At 50.6% G+C, this 17383-nt stretch overlaps 1 protein-coding gene across 4 annotated transcripts in view; it reads left to right on the forward strand.

The window, feature by feature from the left end:
• The window catches only part of TTC7B (tetratricopeptide repeat domain 7B), a 223343-nt gene that overhangs the window by 142836 nt on the left and 63124 nt on the right, over positions 1-17383 (forward strand). For all 4 annotated transcript variants that reach the window (XM_029950403.1, XM_029950404.1, XM_029950406.1 and 1 more), the window contains exon 15: positions 11911-12027. In XM_029950403.1, coding sequence (XP_029806263.1) covers positions 11911-12027 — 117 coding nt within the window. The remainder of the gene's footprint in view (positions 1-11910; positions 12028-17383) is intronic.

A 17383-nucleotide genomic window follows, 5' to 3' on the forward strand; every position in this document is an offset into this window, starting at 1 on the left:
CTCCCCGCTCCAGGACTAGGGGTGACCTTGTCCTCAGATTGGGGGTTGGGCTGGCCCCAACTCTGCTCCCCAGGTCTGTATGACCAGTCCTCGGCATTCGTGTGGCTGTTTGCCCCCCAGTCCTAAGTCCCCATGGGAGTATCCCGCTTTCTTTCCAGAGAGTTCCCCTCTTCCTGGTGTTTCAGGGCATGCTGGAGAGAAAGCCTTCAGGATGCCGCTCTCCCATCAGCCAGGGGAGAGAGCTCCTTGGGAGGCCTGGCAGCTGGGAGAGACCAGGCTAGGGCGGCCCCCCCAAAGCCGTCTCGCCCCAGTGGTGGCATGCACAAGACTTTTTTATTCTGGAGCTTTTCTTTACAAGATCGCAAGTTCTTTTGAGCACCTTATGCAACAGTTCAAAGTAGGAGTGTCACCCTCAGACTTCATGCAAGGTGTTTCCTGAAACCTCCGGACCCCTCGCCCCTAGCCCAGTGGGTGGCACACTGCATACATTAATACGCTTTTGTGCAGCGAGTGCTTGAAGCCGATGACCCTGCCGATGACCTGGTAGCCTTAGTTCCCGCTAAGCATGTGTCTCCCTGTGTTTCTTCCATTGTCCGTTTTGGTTTTAACCTACCACGTTCTGTATCAAATGATGGTATCTCCTTACTACATGTGGATCATATAAAGTACCTGCAAGTTACCCAGCCAACTGTGCAAAAATGATCCACCAGTCCAAATACAGGCCGTGCTTTCATGGTGGTCTTTTTGCATTTTAAGGTCGTGAAAGTTTACTGTTTACTATTTGTTTATTTTCTAATATAATTTATTGTCAAATTGGTTTCCATACAAAACCCAGTGCTCATCCCACCAAGTGCCCTCCTCAGTGCCCATCACCCACTTTCCCCTCTCCCCCACCCCCCACCAACCCTCAGTTTGTTCTCAGTATTTAAGAGTCTCTTATGGTTTGTCACCCCCCCCCGCCATCAACTGACGAATGAATAAAGAAGATATGGTGTATCTATACATTGGAATACTACTTGGCAATGAGAAAGAATGAAATCCTGCCATTTGCAACAACGTGGATGGAACTGGAGGGTAGTATGCTAAGTGAAGTAAGTCAGGCAGAGAAGGACAGGTACCATATGTTTTTACTCATATGTGGATCTTGAGAAACTTAACAGACGACCAGGGGGAAAGGAAGGGGGCGGAAAAAGTGACTATTTGTTTAAAAACAAAACACAACAAAAGTCCCTGAGAGCAAAGACAATCTCCACGTTCACCCGTAAGTATTCTTGTGGGAATCCTGAGCTGGAACCAGCTGGTTGGGATCAATAACCCACCTACAGATGATCTGATTGACTGTCCTTTTTGAGCACCCCTAGTTAAAGGTTAGAGAGCCCCCACCTTCTGCCACAGCCGAGGAAAGCCCCATGCCTGCCTTCGTGCCACTCACGATGCTGAGTGAAGAATTACTCTGTAACGTACCAAGCACCCTAGAAGAAACAAAGATCACCACTGCGGCCCCACCACGCACACCGGTGGAGAGCAGGGCTTCCTGCTGGACCTCCAGCCCCCGCGGACAAGGGTCCTGCTTCTGGTCTCCCGGGCACTGCTGAAGCAAAGCCAAGCAAGACAAAACCCAACCCTTCATGATGCACTAAGCAAGAACACAACAGGACATAAAGACAGAGAATGTGGGACATGTGACACAGGCCAGGATTTATGGCAGCAGGTTTCTGGTATGGGGACTCTCCATCCCATTTCACATCCAATCCTGAGGGACGGATGCGTTGTCCACCCTGGGTCCCGAAGAGCTGGCTCAGCTTCCCAGCCCCCTTCCAGGTTTCTTCCTTTCTGGCTCCCATCCTGACCTTGAATGGAGGCTGCCATATCTGTATTGCAGATCCTCATGAATTCCTTTGTCTTTGTCACATCTGGCCTGGGCTCTTCCCCATCTAGGTCCATGTGACTGGAGGATTCCTATTCTTTTGACATCCGCCATCATCCACTGAAATGGACCCACATGGCTCATTTCTGCACTTGACCTCTCAGCTTCGGACCCTGGAATACAGAGAAATCAGGACCCTGGGAGCTAAGCTTGAAATAAAGACAGGGAAATCCTCTAGAGAGATGGCCTCTGGGGAGTCGGCAGGTCAGTAGAGTTGTGTCTGGTTTACTCCCTCCCCTGTTTTAGAAATGACTGATGGCTTTGTGGTTCAGTGAAAATGGATTCTTTTTTCCTAGCCAGATAGTTTAATGGGAAGACTTGCTTTCAGATATTTCCCGTTCACACATTCACTTCCTCGATGGCCACTGCGCGCCGAAGCCACCTGCGTGCCAGCCTGCTGACAGCAAAGCAGAGAGCAGGCTCTCCCCCTTCCACGGCACCCCCGGGGCCCCCCACACCACCCAGTGAGATGGCATCCAGGAAAGGGCCCTGACTGTTCACATTGGTTCTGGATAGGCCCCCTGTGAAATGGCTCCCTTCCAAAAACCACCAAACTCACACACTGGAGGAGGCCTTTGGAACACGGCCACTGTGTTTCCAGGGGTGTTCGTAGCTCACCCTGGCCATGCCACTTCCAGTTTGGCTGCTGGTCTCGGTTACTGGTCTAAGTTGAAATTGATGAATAACCAAAGCGGGAGCAAAAAATGAGCCAAACCGGGGTTTCTTAAGGTGATTTATTTTAGCTAAATATGTCAGTTGTTTGTTTGTTCTAAAAATACCACTAGAGGGATGGGGGAGTATTCCAGATTGCTGACACTTTAACTGAAATGAGAAGCGAAATGTAACTGATAGGGGATCTGACAGGAGTCCCTGCCAGTCATAAAGAGGAGGCCGGATTAGGATTCTGAGAGGCGCGGCAGGAAGGCGGGACGCTCCGCAGCTCCGTCCCTTCCAGCAGCTTCCCCGCCCAGGGAGAGGGGCGGCTGAGTTCTGTAGAGCGAGGCTTCTGCTCCTGATACTGCAGTTTGTTAAATAAGAGTCGTGCCACTTTTCCCGGGAGCCGGTGGACCTGGGAGCCTGGGCGGGGATGACATCCGGGTGACAGCGGGCCAGTGTGGGGACATGCTGAAATGGCCTCCCAGACAGGCCGGCGCGTTCGGCAACATCTTGTTGAGCACCCAGGGGCCTTAAAAGTGGTCTGATTTTTAGAACTTGCTCAGTGGTTAAGAACTCCCAGACAGAAGTTTGCCAGCGAGCCACCCCAGGACCAGCGCAGGCGTGATCCGTAGAAGAGACGCACTTACGAGAAGACCCTCAGTCCTCACACCCTCCTTCGGTGGTCGTGTCGCACTTTGGGGTTTTTGTCGAGAAAGCCAGCCCCTCAGATCTGACCCCTGGAAAGCTTGTAAACCAGGGGTTTCTGTCTGACGGCCTGGGAGCTGACATTTGCTAGCGGAGTTCCGTTAGGTCAGCGCGCGTTTTAAAAATGCTTGGATTTGATTACCTCTCGGGTAGGCGGGCACCACTCCAAACGCTCCCTCACGTCGTGAGCCCAGCTCCTATTCAGTTGCCTGGTTGTGGGAGACCCTTGAGTTTTCTGTCCCTCACGAGGACCCACAATGGCGACGGGTGACTGCTCAGCACCCTGCAGACTCAAGGGCTGCCCTTTCGAAGGGTGACGATGTGAATGTGCCCCTGGGGTTGGTATGCTGACCCTCGCTGCAGAGACTCTCAGGGAGGACCTGGACGGGGTTATAGCACGGCCATCAGGAGGCCGCCCTGGAAATCCCTCCAGAAGGAACCAGAAGCATTCTGCTGAAGATCATGGGTAGGGGTCCCCTTCATTTGTGAGCGTAATGTGAGTGGTTGATCAGAATTCCCACTGAATTCGAGAATAAAATACTCCCCAAATTGTTACTGGAGTGAAATAAACACAGGCAGCCTTTCCTAAATGTAGGGGCTCTGGGAACACTTTCCATTGGAGGTCTTTAAAACAATTAGCCAATTGATGGGGTGCGTTAGTGGCTAGGTTGAGCGTCTGACTTCAGCACAGGTCACGGCCTCGTGGTTTGTGGGTTCGAGCCCCGTGTCGGGCTCTGTGCAGACAGCTCAGAGCCTGGAGCCTGTCTTCACATTCTGTGTCTCCCTGTCTTTCTGTCCCTCCCATGCTCACACTATGTCTCTCTCAAAATTAAATAAATGTTAAAATAAATAAAAATAAATAAAATAATAAAAAAAATAAAAGTTAGCCTATTGAAAGTTAGGATGGAGAGTTATGAGGCAGAGGGCTGGCCCTTGAACTTCAAATCGCACACTGATCACCTGCGAGTGGTGTTATGTCAAGACTCTGAGGTGCTGGGCATAGGGTGGGTGACTGCTCTGCGTTCCTCACAAGGTCCCAGGGCTTGCTGTGCCACCAGCCCCGGACCGCACTCTGAGTAGCAAAGCAATAGGACCACTCAAGGCCTTTCCCAGTTTGGGATTAATTGGAAAAAAATCTCTTTTTTTTTCCCTTCTAACAAGCCAATGAACAGCATGTCAATACAGCAATTTGGTAAGCCAAATGGTCAAAGACATTGTGTATTTCCCGTGTAACAGTTGAGTCGATAGACCATTCGTTCAGGTGTCATTTATTGAACATTCACTGTTCGTGAGTCCCCAAGCAGTATTTGATGTCACATGAACTGGTTTTTTACCACCCATCCCTTCCAGCTATTGTCAGCGGACCCTCAGGAACGGTTTGAGGGTGTGGCTCTGGGGCCCGCACAGCTGTGAACCCAGCGTCATCGGCCCCCCTGCTGGGGAGGGGGCGATGTCCAACCGAGTCAGGCCAGGCAGCTCACAGGCCTGTCGTGGTCTTGATTTTCAGTGACAGTGACTCAGCCCAGGCTCAGACCTTCTGGGACTGGACCACTTTAGAAGCCCAGTCAGGAGAGACTCCAAGACCAGATCAGAAATGTTGGCGACAACGAAGTGAATTAGATTTCCTCCTTGAAAGCCACATTGGAGCCTGGAAGAAAGCCCTCCTTCCCCTCCGAGGGGTTGGTTAGGTTTATTTGATGACATACCTCTGCCTGATCAGCACTGGGCCTCCTTCTCGATCCTTTCAGACTGTTCCCAGCTGACTCATCTGGCTTCAGATTTCCATCTTTCTTCCCCTAGTCACCACATGCTTTTGGCACATCTCTTTTGATTCCTCTTGCCGTTCTGATCTGTGGCTGCCAAGCCTTTTTCTCAATTTAGAATTTAATTTCAACGTACCTTGCACCCCCTACCCTCTCTCCCGACCTGTTATTTCTTTTACCTGGTGACAGATTCTCACTTTCTTTCAGGTGTTTGGCAGGCAACCCCGCTTCAGCTCTCGGATCAGATTCCCTGGAAGTGAGGGATGGGGTGGTAGTCGAGGCCCCCGTGGCCACTGTGCCGCTCGGGCAGACACCACGTGCTTTTCTTCACAGCTATTTCGCATTCCTGCCTACATTCAGCAGATAAAGATGGTGCTGGGCCCAAGAGCATTCAAACACAGACCAGCACAAAATACCAAATGTTCAAGGTTCTTATGATTTTCATTCTGAATCAGCTGCCTTCAATACCGCATTTACAGATTGGCTAATTAGTGTGGGGTTTTGTATATTAATATGCATGTTTCCTCCCTGATGCACTTAATGAGTGCATTTTTTATCCTGCCAAATAAGGTTGGAGGGAATTATTAATTTAGAATTTCGCTAAACTTTTCTCATTTACTTTCTTTGAGAGTTCTTCACCGGAAAGTTCTGTAAGGCGTACTAGATTCCAGAATTTAGAAATACCTACCCCTTTACCTTTACCTCAGGCCCCGGCCTTATATCCCAGATTCCAGCCACTGCTCCTAGATTATTGTGGATGTTCACCCCTCTGTGTCTACGCTTGAGAGATTGTCCATCTGCCTACCCGGAAGGCCCCTCCCCAGCACCCCTGCAAGGGTCCCACTTCCCCGGTGGTCTTCCTTGAGCCCCAGGCAGAGGGTTCTGTTGGTGCTCCCAGAACTTTGGCCGTATGTCTGTTCTTCACATGCCGGGTATGTATAACACTAGACTGTGAAGGAACATTCCATGTCTTACTCCCCTTTGTATCCTTGGGGGCAAAATAGGCACTTTGAAAATGACTGACAGGGGGTTGGGGTGACTCAGTTGGTTAAGCGTCAAACTTTTGCTTTTGGCTCAGGTCATGATCTCGCAGTTTCATGAGTTCGAGCCCACGTGAGGCTCTGTGCTGGCGGCCTGGAGCCTGCTTGGGATTCTCTGTCTCTCCCTGTGCCGCTTCCCCACTTGCACTGTCTCTGTCTCTCTCAAATAATTTTTTTAAAAAATAAATAAAACTTGAGAGACTATTGAATGCTGAGAATGAACTGAGGGTTGAGGGGGAAGGGGGAGGGGGGGAAAGAGGTGGTGGTGATGGTGGAGGGCACTTAAGGGGAAGAGCACTGGGTGTTGTATGGAACACAATTTGACAATAAAATATTATGGAGGAAAATAAATAAATAAATAAAAATTTTTAAATGACTGACAAAAAGATAAACAAATTTGAGTTCATTATCAAGTACATTGACATATAGGTGGTCAGCTGCACGAATATGGATGAATTAACAGATTACACAGTATTTTGTCTGTGTGAGGTGAGAAAGGAAATACATTTCTGCCTGAGGCTGGGGGTCATGGAAGGTGTCCATGGGATTTTCACAGTTGGGAATGAAAAGAGCACCGGAGAGAGAGGACTTCCAGGCTGGCAGATGCAACACCGCAAGGTCTACTGTGAACCCAAGAGGGGCATCTGAGGTCTGGGGCTCCTGGGGGTGGGGGCAGGCACGATAAAGCTAAACTGGAATGTTCCACTAGAGGCGAGGGTCCAGTGCTTGGAGACAGTTTCCAGGGAGTCAGAAAATCTTCCTGAGGACAATCGTTAGATATTAAACCTGGCCCTGATAACATGCCGCTTTGATACATCCACTAAGTAGCCCCGGAAAGCCACAGTGCCACATGCCCCGAGCTTCACTGGGGGTTACAGCTTCTTTCTAGATTCTACACTAAGCCAGACACAGGTGTTATTTCAAGAGGTATCTTGGGAGTCTTAAAAAAAAAATTCCAAAAATAGGGTGTAAAATATTATGTCTGTTAGGTTCAGTGGAAAGTAAAACCTTGCGTAACTGAATCCTGCAGATGACTAGAATTTTATATGCACTGGACTTTTGGGTGAAGAAGGCAAGTCACAAGAAGCAGAGACAAATGGGATCATTTTTTGAAGAAGCACGTATGACATACCCTGGGAGCAGTCCCCCAGCAGCCCAACCCCCATCTTCCCGCCACCGCATTTGCATTCCAGGTCCATCATCTGTCCCTAAACCAGGAAGGCTGCCTCCAATTCATGGCCAGGTCTTTTCTTCTGATTGGATTGTAAGTTCTTTGAGGGCAAGGGACTATGTTTTATACCACTTTCCATTCCACACAGCAACGCAGATCTTTGCACATAATATAGGGTTTTAAATACTTGACCATGGGTTAGGAAATGCTGTCTATCTTCATTAATGTCGGGCACTCTCCTGTGTTTCTTGTTCAGTGCTTTGGAGTCGGTGGATCCGGATTTATGCTTCTGTTCCCCCAGTGACCAGCAGAGCGAACTTGGGCAAATTACTTAGCTCTCGTCCTGATTTGCAGGGTTAGTGTAAGAATCAGTGATTAAATATTTAAGTTTAAATGAAATATTTAAAACTATTGTTGTTATTATTTTGCTTGTCTTGAAAGCAGAAGTTTCCTGGCTTGTAGTTTATTCTCCCATGGCTGAGCACTCATGTCTTCTCTGGAGTTGCATTTCCACTGGGGCGGCTTTAGCTCCAATTCCTTAAGGTTGGCTTCACTGGGAAGTGGGGGAAGGAAGGGGTGGCTGTTTGACCTGAAAATTGAAGTATGAGTAGATGCTTTAAAAAGCAGAAATGGATGGAAAAAGCATTATAGACAGAAGGAATAGCATGTGCAAAGGCCCTGGGTCATGACGGAGAGTGACGGAGAGGAAGTTGATCATGGCCAGAATGGGGGATGCAGTGAGCAGACCGAGGCTAAGCATTTGGGCAGGAGCCAGGTCAGGAACAGTGTCGTGTGAGATGCTAGATTTGGGCTCCTAGGAATGTAGGAGAGTCGTATATTAGCACGCTTCTATCTTTCATTCGTTTCCTGTACGTTTCACTGAGTCTGTGAACCAAAATTCCTTCAATTAGGTCGATGACCTTTGAGCTGGGCAAATGAATAGACCACTTTCCCTGCACAAAACTTCTACTAAAAGAAGCACCTTCCTCAGCTCATGGTGACACTTGGCTGGTGTGGCCGGCAGTCCATCTCAGCCTGAAGTCCCCTCTGCCCGGTCTGCCGGGTTGACAGTTCCACGTGCTGGAACGAACTCAGTGCTGCTTTTTCCCAGGCTTTTTCATGACTTCCTGTTTTGTCCTCAGGTCTTCCTCAGTAGGTGGAATCTGTAATATCCGTGGACATCAACCGTAGCACACTCATGCTAGTCATGTTTGCCTTCCCCTCCTGTCTGGGCTGACGTCGCATCCCACCCAGCCAGATGTTCTCCAACAGTCTTGAGATGTGTGCGCAGGGCCTAACCAGCATGCTGACGAGCATCACCTGACCTGTCTTGGGCAGCGGTCTCTGCTTGTAGCCAGGCTGAGGTTTGGGGAAGCGGTGAGGAGCCGTCTCCTGGAGTCGCTGTGTCTGTCTCCTGCTTTTCCGTGCGCGTCAAGGGAATACACGGGAGTCGGCTCGTCGGGGCGTCCTGCCCGGCGCAGTGGAGGCCCCTGACAGCAGCCGCCCGTGTTTTCCAGCCCCTTCTTTCTGCCAGTGTCTCTCTCACGCTATTGCTGCAGCCTCGCTTCCAGGTGCCTTTCCCACCATTTGTGCCCAGCCGCTTCCCCTATTGTTCTTCCTGTCTGGTTCTCCGAAATCCAGCCCACACCTTTTCAACTCCATATCCTGAGTCAAGTGTTTGAAAGCTGTTATTTCATGTTAATTAGAAGTTCTTTTTCCAGCCAAGAGGCTTCGCATGGAGCCATTCCCCCACGTGGAGGCTTAGAGACAAGTTCCGGCATTTTGTACTTTGGGTGCCTTGAAAGGAGTCGCGGGCGATGGGTGCCACGCCGTCACTGTGTGCGGGGAAACCCTCCCCACCACCCCCCGGGGGGCTTGTGAGCTCAGTGTGCCTCTCAGTGAACATCACCGTGGTCTCCCTTGGCCAAAACGGCTTGGCAACCAGACCCGGGAAGGGGGGGGTCTCTGGCCTCTGAATAGGTCTCTGCAGGTGCTGCTAGGTGATGCTTGGGCGGCGTCTCCCACCTCTGTAACACATCCCCAGCTGACCCTTCTCTCCAGGAGATTCTGGTGGGAAGAAACGCCCACCACTGTCTGGACTAGTGGAGACATGGGCAGGAGTCGACTCCTGGCCCCTTAGAAATGCCTTGTGATGCCCTGAGTGGCTGCCCTTCCTGGTGGGCAGTCCTGGAAAGGCCTCTGGGAACCTCCACTTCCTGAGATATTTCAAGCCGATGCCCCGCCCTGCTCTCACATCTGGCCTCACCCTTGTGCCCACCGCCCATAGATCAGGGACCTCGTCCCCATCATCACCCGGCCCGTCACCATCATCCCGGGCATCTGCACATCCAGCTCCAGGAGGCTGCAGCCCTGACCCGTCTGAGAGCCACCAGCACCCCCTCGGGTGTCCTGTGTTCCATTTGGAGGGAGTGGGTGACACTGACCCCTCCAGAGCTTGGGTAGTAACGCATTCGGACCACCCTCGTTCCATCTGCCACTGAGGAAAAGGAGACTTTCTTCCCCCAAATGAGGCCGTTATGTCATTCATGGCGGAGGAATTCTCTTACATGTCTACCTTAAATCACGGGAAACATATTTCATAACCTATGGTTTGTATAGAAAGCAGTCAGTGAGCAAATGTGGATTTAAGGCCCGCTGGCCTCCAGGCACAATCCTAGGTGCTCCAGAAGTGAGGGGCGCTGCTCCTTTCTTGTGGAGAGATAACAATGGGAGATCCTTACAATGACCTTGACATTGTACAGTGCCAAACATGGGGCGTGGCCCAGAGGAGACCCTTAATAAACAGGAGCCCCTCCCTCTCTTCTTTGTATTCCCATTAACAATAAACAGTAGCTGATGCGACATGAGTAAGGAAGGCAGAGGTGCACATGTGGTCTTGGTTGTTGAGGTGGGGTGTCAGCTAGGTTTAGAATTTAGGAAGAATGGGGGAGGGCAGCAGATTCATTCATACAGATGAAGACTGAGGACACGGCATAGATATTCACAGTTGGGACAGAAACCTGGCCTTTGGCAGGAGTCAAGTGTCCAGAGGGATGTGTGGCCCAGAATGGGGTGGGTGATGAAACAGGAGTGGCTGGTGGGCACGCTACCTTTGAGGATTCTGTAAGGAATTTTGACGTATTATTACAAGCAGTAAGGGATCATGGTAGTCTCTCAAGCTGGGAATGAAAATGATTTTTAGAGATCTGTATCATACAGTTTCTTCGAGCTAGGCAACTCGGGGGACCGGAAGGCTCATGTTGGAGCCTTCTCAAGAATAGTACTGATGGGCTCCGGGCCCAGGGGAGCCGATGTCTTCAGAAAGGCATAAGTAGAATTTGGGAATGGGATAGCCAAGGGGTCAAGAATGAGAGAAGGGTCGAAGCTTAGCTCTCAGAGGTCTGGACAGGGGGTGATGCCATTGGCAGTAACAAAAATAGGGAAGAGGTAGTGGTGATCATGGAGGGAGTTGGTGAAGTCCTGGCCCACAAATAGCAGGACTGAGAGGCTCTGTGGACAGGACATGAGCCAGATGCTCCCTTCTTTATGTGTCTACGGTTCAGGCTCTTCGAAGCTGACGAGTTTTATCCACCATCACACGTGAGGATCGATGTGGAACATTGTTTGTGGATGCTTATATCAACTGAGTCACATCTGTGTAATTTTGTAAATAAATCAAGATTCCCTTTTAACGAATTTTTGAATCTTTGCAAATAAGTTGGTTTAATTTAAAAAGCTCTTGATAAAGAGCTTTGTGGGGCACCTGGGTGGCTCAGTTGCTTAAGTGTCCGGCTTCAGCTCAGGTCATGATCTCATGGTTTATGAGTTCGAGCCCCACATCGGGCTCTGTGCTGACAGTGCAGAGTCTGAAGCCTGCTTCAGATTCTGTGTCTCCCTCTCTCTCTGCCCTCCCCTACTCACGCTGTCTCTCTCTGTCTCGCAAAAAAGGAATAAATGTTTAAAAAAAATTATAAAGAGCTTTGTGTAAAAGTCACACTTGGGACACCTGGGTGGCTCAGTCGGTTAAGCATCTGACTCTTGATTTCAGCTCAGGTCATGAGCTGAGTGAGTTTGAGCTCTGCACCAGGCTCTGTACTATCAGTGAGGAGCCTGCCTGGGATTCTCTCTCTCCCTTTTTTTCTGCCTCTCCCTCCCTCTCTCAAAATAAAGAAATAAACTTTAAAAAAAGTCGTTCAATAAATCCTTGTGTTCTTAATAAAATTAGCCACTCTGATGCTTTTTCAAAGTATGAGCAGGAGAGGGACGGAGAGAGAGAGAGGGAGACGCAGAATCCAGGCCCTGAGCTGTCAGCACAGAGCCCGACGCAGGGCTCAAGCTCATGAACCACAAGATCATGACCTGAGCCGAAGTCGGATGCTCAACTGACTGAGCCACCCGGGCGTCCCAACCACTCTCATGCCTTTAGCCTGATCACGAATGGTCACGTTTGGTGTGCCTGCATTTACCTTCAGTGTACAAAGCCCCATGTTGGCCTGCACCAAGGCTCCCCCTGGATCAAGCCTTTGGACACCCCGTTCTAGAATGAGCACTGTAGATTCCAAGTCTAGGCCAGCCCACGGTGTTTGGTTTCTGGCGGGGACTCTGGCTTGAGCTATGTCGTTTTCTCCCTTTGTCCCCCCTCCACAGACTACTGTTCTCCAAAGTGAAGGTGGAGTCGCTGTGCCGAGGCCCGGACGAGGCACTCCTCACGTGTAAGCACATGCTGCAGATATGGAAGTCCTGCTACAACCTGACCAATCCCAGGTAAGAGGCCACGGGGCATGCCGTGCGCGCTGTCTGCATGGGCCCCCGCCCCTCGGTGCCATCTCCAACGGGCACTCAGCAGGCGGACATTCGCCCTGCCTCCCCGTGTGTGCCTCCAGCCCGTGGTAGCAGTGGAGCCACACATGCTCCCTTTTTAAGGGGATTTGCTTCCCGTGGCTGACGGGGCCCCCACACCGCGGGCTTCTGTTGCTGCTGCCGCCACAGTGACCCGCTAGGGCCCAATTCCAGTTGGCCTCTATCTGATTCTCTCAGCCAGCCATTCAGTTAACTTCTATGACAAGTCTAATCATCTTTTGGATAATGTATGGATAGGCTAGTCCATTCTGTCCTCCATATGGGGCTCCTACAGTAATATTGAAAAGGCCTCCGTAGATCAGAGGCGTGTCCTACTACAGAGAGTAGAACTCACTGTTGGCCTGATAAAGCCTGATTTTCAAACAGTTAAAATCATGACTCAAACAAATACAAAATAAGCACGTATCAAATTTTATTCTCCTCGTTAACAAGCGAACCAGTGAGATGGTAAGACAGGTTCAGAGAAGAATTTGAAAAATAGATATGCTGACATGAGTTTGCAAGGACTTGCAAAAACAGGATCCTATAGAACAGTGAAATATGTGGTTGAGGGGTCACCTTCTTTACAGGGTAGGAATCGGTTGTATCTCCTCTGCCTACAGAGGCGGATAATCGGGGGAAGGTCCAGTAGTCCACGCCCAGCTCACGTCCCTTGGGAACCTGCTGTGCCCATTTTCCAATCTTGAACAATGCTTCCTGCCGTGCGCTTAGATTACTAAGTGCGTCATTTAATGAAAAGGGACCTAATAATGCAAGTGAAATCAGACAACTGCTTAGACATTCAGAACATTTCTTGAGCTCGGAGCAAGATGTACGGACAGCCCACACTCAGCTCTTAAAAGTCAGGAGCCTAAAAATGTTCAGCACACAGCGTAAATGTGCCGTAACAGTGTCCCCTGCCCAGCACAGTCCCCCCGCTGGCCTACAGCGCCGGTGGGATGGGCGCTGGGGAGGCAGCAGAGCGCAGGTGGGGTTCCGCGTGGGAGTTCGTTTTGCCAAAAAGTTTCTGCAGTTCCAAAACTGTATTCAGAATCAGGGCCCTGTTAGGGGACTGGATGTATGTGATCTGACCTCAGACAGACTTGTGACCACAGGCCGGGGGGCAGTGCGGCTGGAGGGGAGGGAGCTCGCCCTGAACGGCCAGCCCGCCGTCCAGTCCCACACCCAGTGGGCGGCCGGGCGACCCTTGCGTCCCCGGAGTTGGCGCAACAACCAGACAGGAATCCCCTTCACATCCATAGCCGGTGGCACGTGACTGCGCCGCGCCCCATCTTCCCCTCGGTGAGAAGATAATCGTGAAACTGGCCTCATCCCTTTTGCAGACATGTTCTGAAAATAAAGATCGCTTTCATTTTTTAAAAAATTCTACTTTTCTGAGTCTGGAAGCAGAAATAGAAAATGCCCATCTTATGTTCCCAAAAAGCCCCCTGCTCCTGGCCCACCAGACAGCAGCAGGATTTGGGGAAGAGTCTTTGCCACAAGCCCAGCCAACAGGAGCCACCCTCCAGGCTGGCTGCTTCCGCTGGAGCATTCCTTTGCCTGCGCCCCCTTTAGAAAGGAGAAAATACACCCCTCAGCCTTCACGTTGCCAATTTTCCCTCCGTTCTCCACACCTCTCCCACCTCCCCACATTTCCTCCCACTTAGCAACCAAGAATATTGAATGTGAGGAGAAAAAAATAGCAGAATTGGAAAGCTTTTTAAAAATACTTAAGCAAATGCCTGGCCTGTGTCCATACTTCCTCCGTTTCCTGAAGGCTCTTTCGGGGCCAGAGCAGGGAGAGACCCTGGCTCCAGACGCAGAGTCTGGATGGGCTGTAGGGGTGGGTTGGGGAGGACCCACCAGTTCAGGGAGCAGCTCCCCTGCTACTCAGAGAACCTTGCGGGAAGGGGGAGGGGGTGGCAATGGAGCAGCCCCTTATTACAGAGCTTCCTGATTGTTTTTTTAACTTTATTTATTTTCTTGGGGATATAAATAAATGTCTCTCCTGTAGGCCTTCCCATTGCACAGATTTAGACATCCTTCCCGGTGTGGTGGGGTAAGACGTGACCCTGGCAACAGAAAAAGCGTAAAGAGGAGAGGGCGTGTCTTGACAGGAGACCACATACTTCCTACGTCTCCAGATAAGGGCAGCTCTGGGTCCAAGAGCCTTGAGTCTATGATCAGGTGACACAGGGTTTCAGAAGAGGGGAGAATCACATGAACAGATGCATGAGAAGCATCCCTCTTTAAAAAAAAAAAAAAGCAGAAGAAGAAAAGAAAAGAAAACCAACAGAAAGCATCTTGGGAAGTGGCTGGTTTGTACCCAGAGAAGGTCCGCACTGACTTCCTGACTTGGGGCACCCTTATTTCTGAGTGTGCTCAATCTGCCAGCGCTCCCCACTGTCCCCCACCCCCTCCCAGCTCCATCCCAGGGCTGGCACAGGCCTCCAGAGCCCGGGAGGTGATGAGGCACAGAGGAAGGTATGAGCAGCGACGGGCCACACGGAGACTAGACCTGGCTTTCGTGTGCTCTGCAACTCGCTCTGTCTTGATTTTGCTCAAAGGAGAATCACAGTGAGCTAGTCACCGAAGTAGCCCCCGACAACTTGCAAAGAGCGCCCCACATGCAGCCTGAGAACGCGCCTCTTGCTGTGAGCACATGGTGGGCGGCATTCTCTCGAGTGTTCATTTGGCAAAAGTGTGTGTCATCTCAGAAGCCCGGGCCTATTTGCTGGCTCTGCAGTTTTACGTGCATTTAGGAGAGAACTCTGTCTTGTGTTTCATCTCCTCTCTCCCAGTAAAGCAGCAAGCCCCTTCGGTCCTTGTGCATATTAACTCTGCCACTCAGAACAGTGTAGCTTGTGAGCAGAGCCCCCTCCCCGGCCCCACCACCCTCCAGAAGGTCCCAGCAGCCTCCTCGACCTGACTGACCCTTCCCTGGGCCATCACTGTGCTGGGCCACCCACTTGTGCCTGACCTTCAGTCTTCACAATTAGCCCCTGCAGGATCACACTGTTCTCTCCACTTTATAGAAGATAAACAAGCCTGAATAGCTGGCCTCCATTTTCCCTGTCAAACACGCAGGAGAGCTCTGATTCAAGCCCCAGTCTGTCTAACATCGAAGCCCCTGCACCAGCCTGAGTCAGCAACCAACTTCCTTTCCTTTATTTTTATTTGTTTATAATATTTACTTATTTATTTATTTAATTTGAAAGAGAGCATGGCATGTGAGAGAGAGTGCGTAAGAGCAGGGGAAAGGCAGAGAGAGACGGAGACAGAGAATCCCAAGCAGGCCCCATGCTGTCAGTGCAGAGCCTGACAAGGGGCTCAAACCCACAAACTGTGAGATCATGACCTGAGCCAAAATCAAGAGCCAGATACTTAACAGACTGAGCCCCCCAGGCGCCCCTGCTTTAATTTTTTTTTTTACTGTTAACCCCTTCTTTCCCCCTCTTGCCACTTCCACTGGGGACCATCTCCATCATGGAGCCATATAATCAAAAGAAAATTGTTTTCTTCCTCAGTCCTGTTTCAATCACTTCCTAACAAATAGCACTTAACGTTTTTATTTAAAAGAAAAGACGCTTTCTCTACTCTAACCTCTTTTGGAAGTTGGAAGCGCCTCCCTGCTAATCGTCACCAGCATTTTGGTGAAGCTTCTCTGTTTCCAAAGCAGGCTCTCATTTCATCTTCAGAGCAGCCCCATGAAACAGGCACATGTCATGTTCTATGACACCCATTTGATGAGAATCGAGGGCCAGGGATACTGGAACGTACCTTGGTTCTTATTACCCAGCCGTAAGAGGCCTGGAGAACACCGTTCTCTCCTCTCCCCGCTGTCTCCTCTCTGGTGTCCTCTCCGAGGCTCCTCTCTCACACCCAGCACTTACGTGTGCCAGGTGCTAGGTTAGCAGCTGGGTGTGAGAGGCTGGGTTGCAACAGGAACTCCCGAGCTCTGACTCCTTAGCCCAACGCCAGCTTGTCTGACCTCCTCTGTGTACTATGGAAGGTGATGAGGATTCCCAAGGGAAACTTCCAGTTTCTGGTATAACTTTAACCATCACACAGTGTGAGCAGGGAGCAGAAGTTACTTACACCTGTGCAGCTCCCTACCTGGAGATCTGTAGCTTACGTACTGTGGGTCTGGGGCTCCTACTGCTGTCCTCTCCCTAAACTGTCTCCTAGCACCGCTGACCAGGAATGGCTTTGCTTCCCTCCCTGCCATCCTCCTTGAGAGGTGCTCCTGGCAGCGGGAAGCGCTGGGCATTACGAACTGGGTAGTGAAGGGGGAGAGGGTGGTGCAAGGGAGGGGCCCAAGCAGGGTCCCGGAGGGAGAGAAGAAGGCTTTTGTGAGACAGACTGGCCAGAGAGAGTCAAAGGGACCCCAGGGTTGGCCAGGGCCTCCCTTTACCCCTTCCTTCACATTCCAGGGCTCATAGCAAAGGCAAATCTTGATGGGTTAAGGCTCCGCACCCCACAAATGTGGAACTAACAGTTGCTTAAAGTCACCAGCCGAATCCTCAGTCCCAACATTCAGGGAGGAATACCAAAGGGTCTCCGTGTTGAAGAGTGAATTGTTGCTTATGTACTGTTTTCGAAAGGAACTACAGAAGAGGTATTATGGGATGTAGCTGCATCCAGTTGCTCGGCCGGCGGAGAGGAAGTAGGTCCTGGGTCATTCACGAGTCACGATTTGGGTTTTAGTTGCGGTTGCTGGCATTTAGAGTAGGAGGCCCTTAAATCAGCTTTCCCACCCTTATCATTGGCCCAGAATGCGAGGAATAGTGGTCCTCCAAAATGAGCCAGCTGTACAAACCCCAGCTGCATGTCTGTGGGTAAGTGAATTGCTAACGATGCACGGAATACACCTAAAAGTTATAAATCTTCTGAATGCTCTGTGCACGTGACCTCAGTTCGGCCTGGCACGGCTGTATATAGGAAGACAGTCCTTGTCTTCACCGATGAGGGGTAGACCCACAGTGACCTACTTGTTAGGGACAGATATAAGATCCCAGACCCCCACCCTCAGCCCCAGCTGGCTTCCAGGACCCATCAGCACACGTGACAGCCAACCCCGGGCTAAGAAACGTAGTGAGATAGGAAGCCTGGAGGGTCATGGCCAAAACAAACGCTCCTGATCCCCTTCTTCAGATTTGGTCCATCGAAATTCCAGGCAAATCCTTCCTTTGCAACAACACCACCTTATCTTGTACCCTGGAATCCCCCAGGAGATGGAAAAAAAAAAAAACCACTATATGTTGAGATAACATCTCCTGAG

The sequence above is a fragment of the Suricata suricatta genome, chromosome 9, assembly GCF_006229205.1.
Source record: "Suricata suricatta isolate VVHF042 chromosome 9, meerkat_22Aug2017_6uvM2_HiC, whole genome shotgun sequence".
Classification (NCBI taxonomy): Eukaryota; Metazoa; Chordata; class Mammalia; order Carnivora; family Herpestidae; genus Suricata; species Suricata suricatta.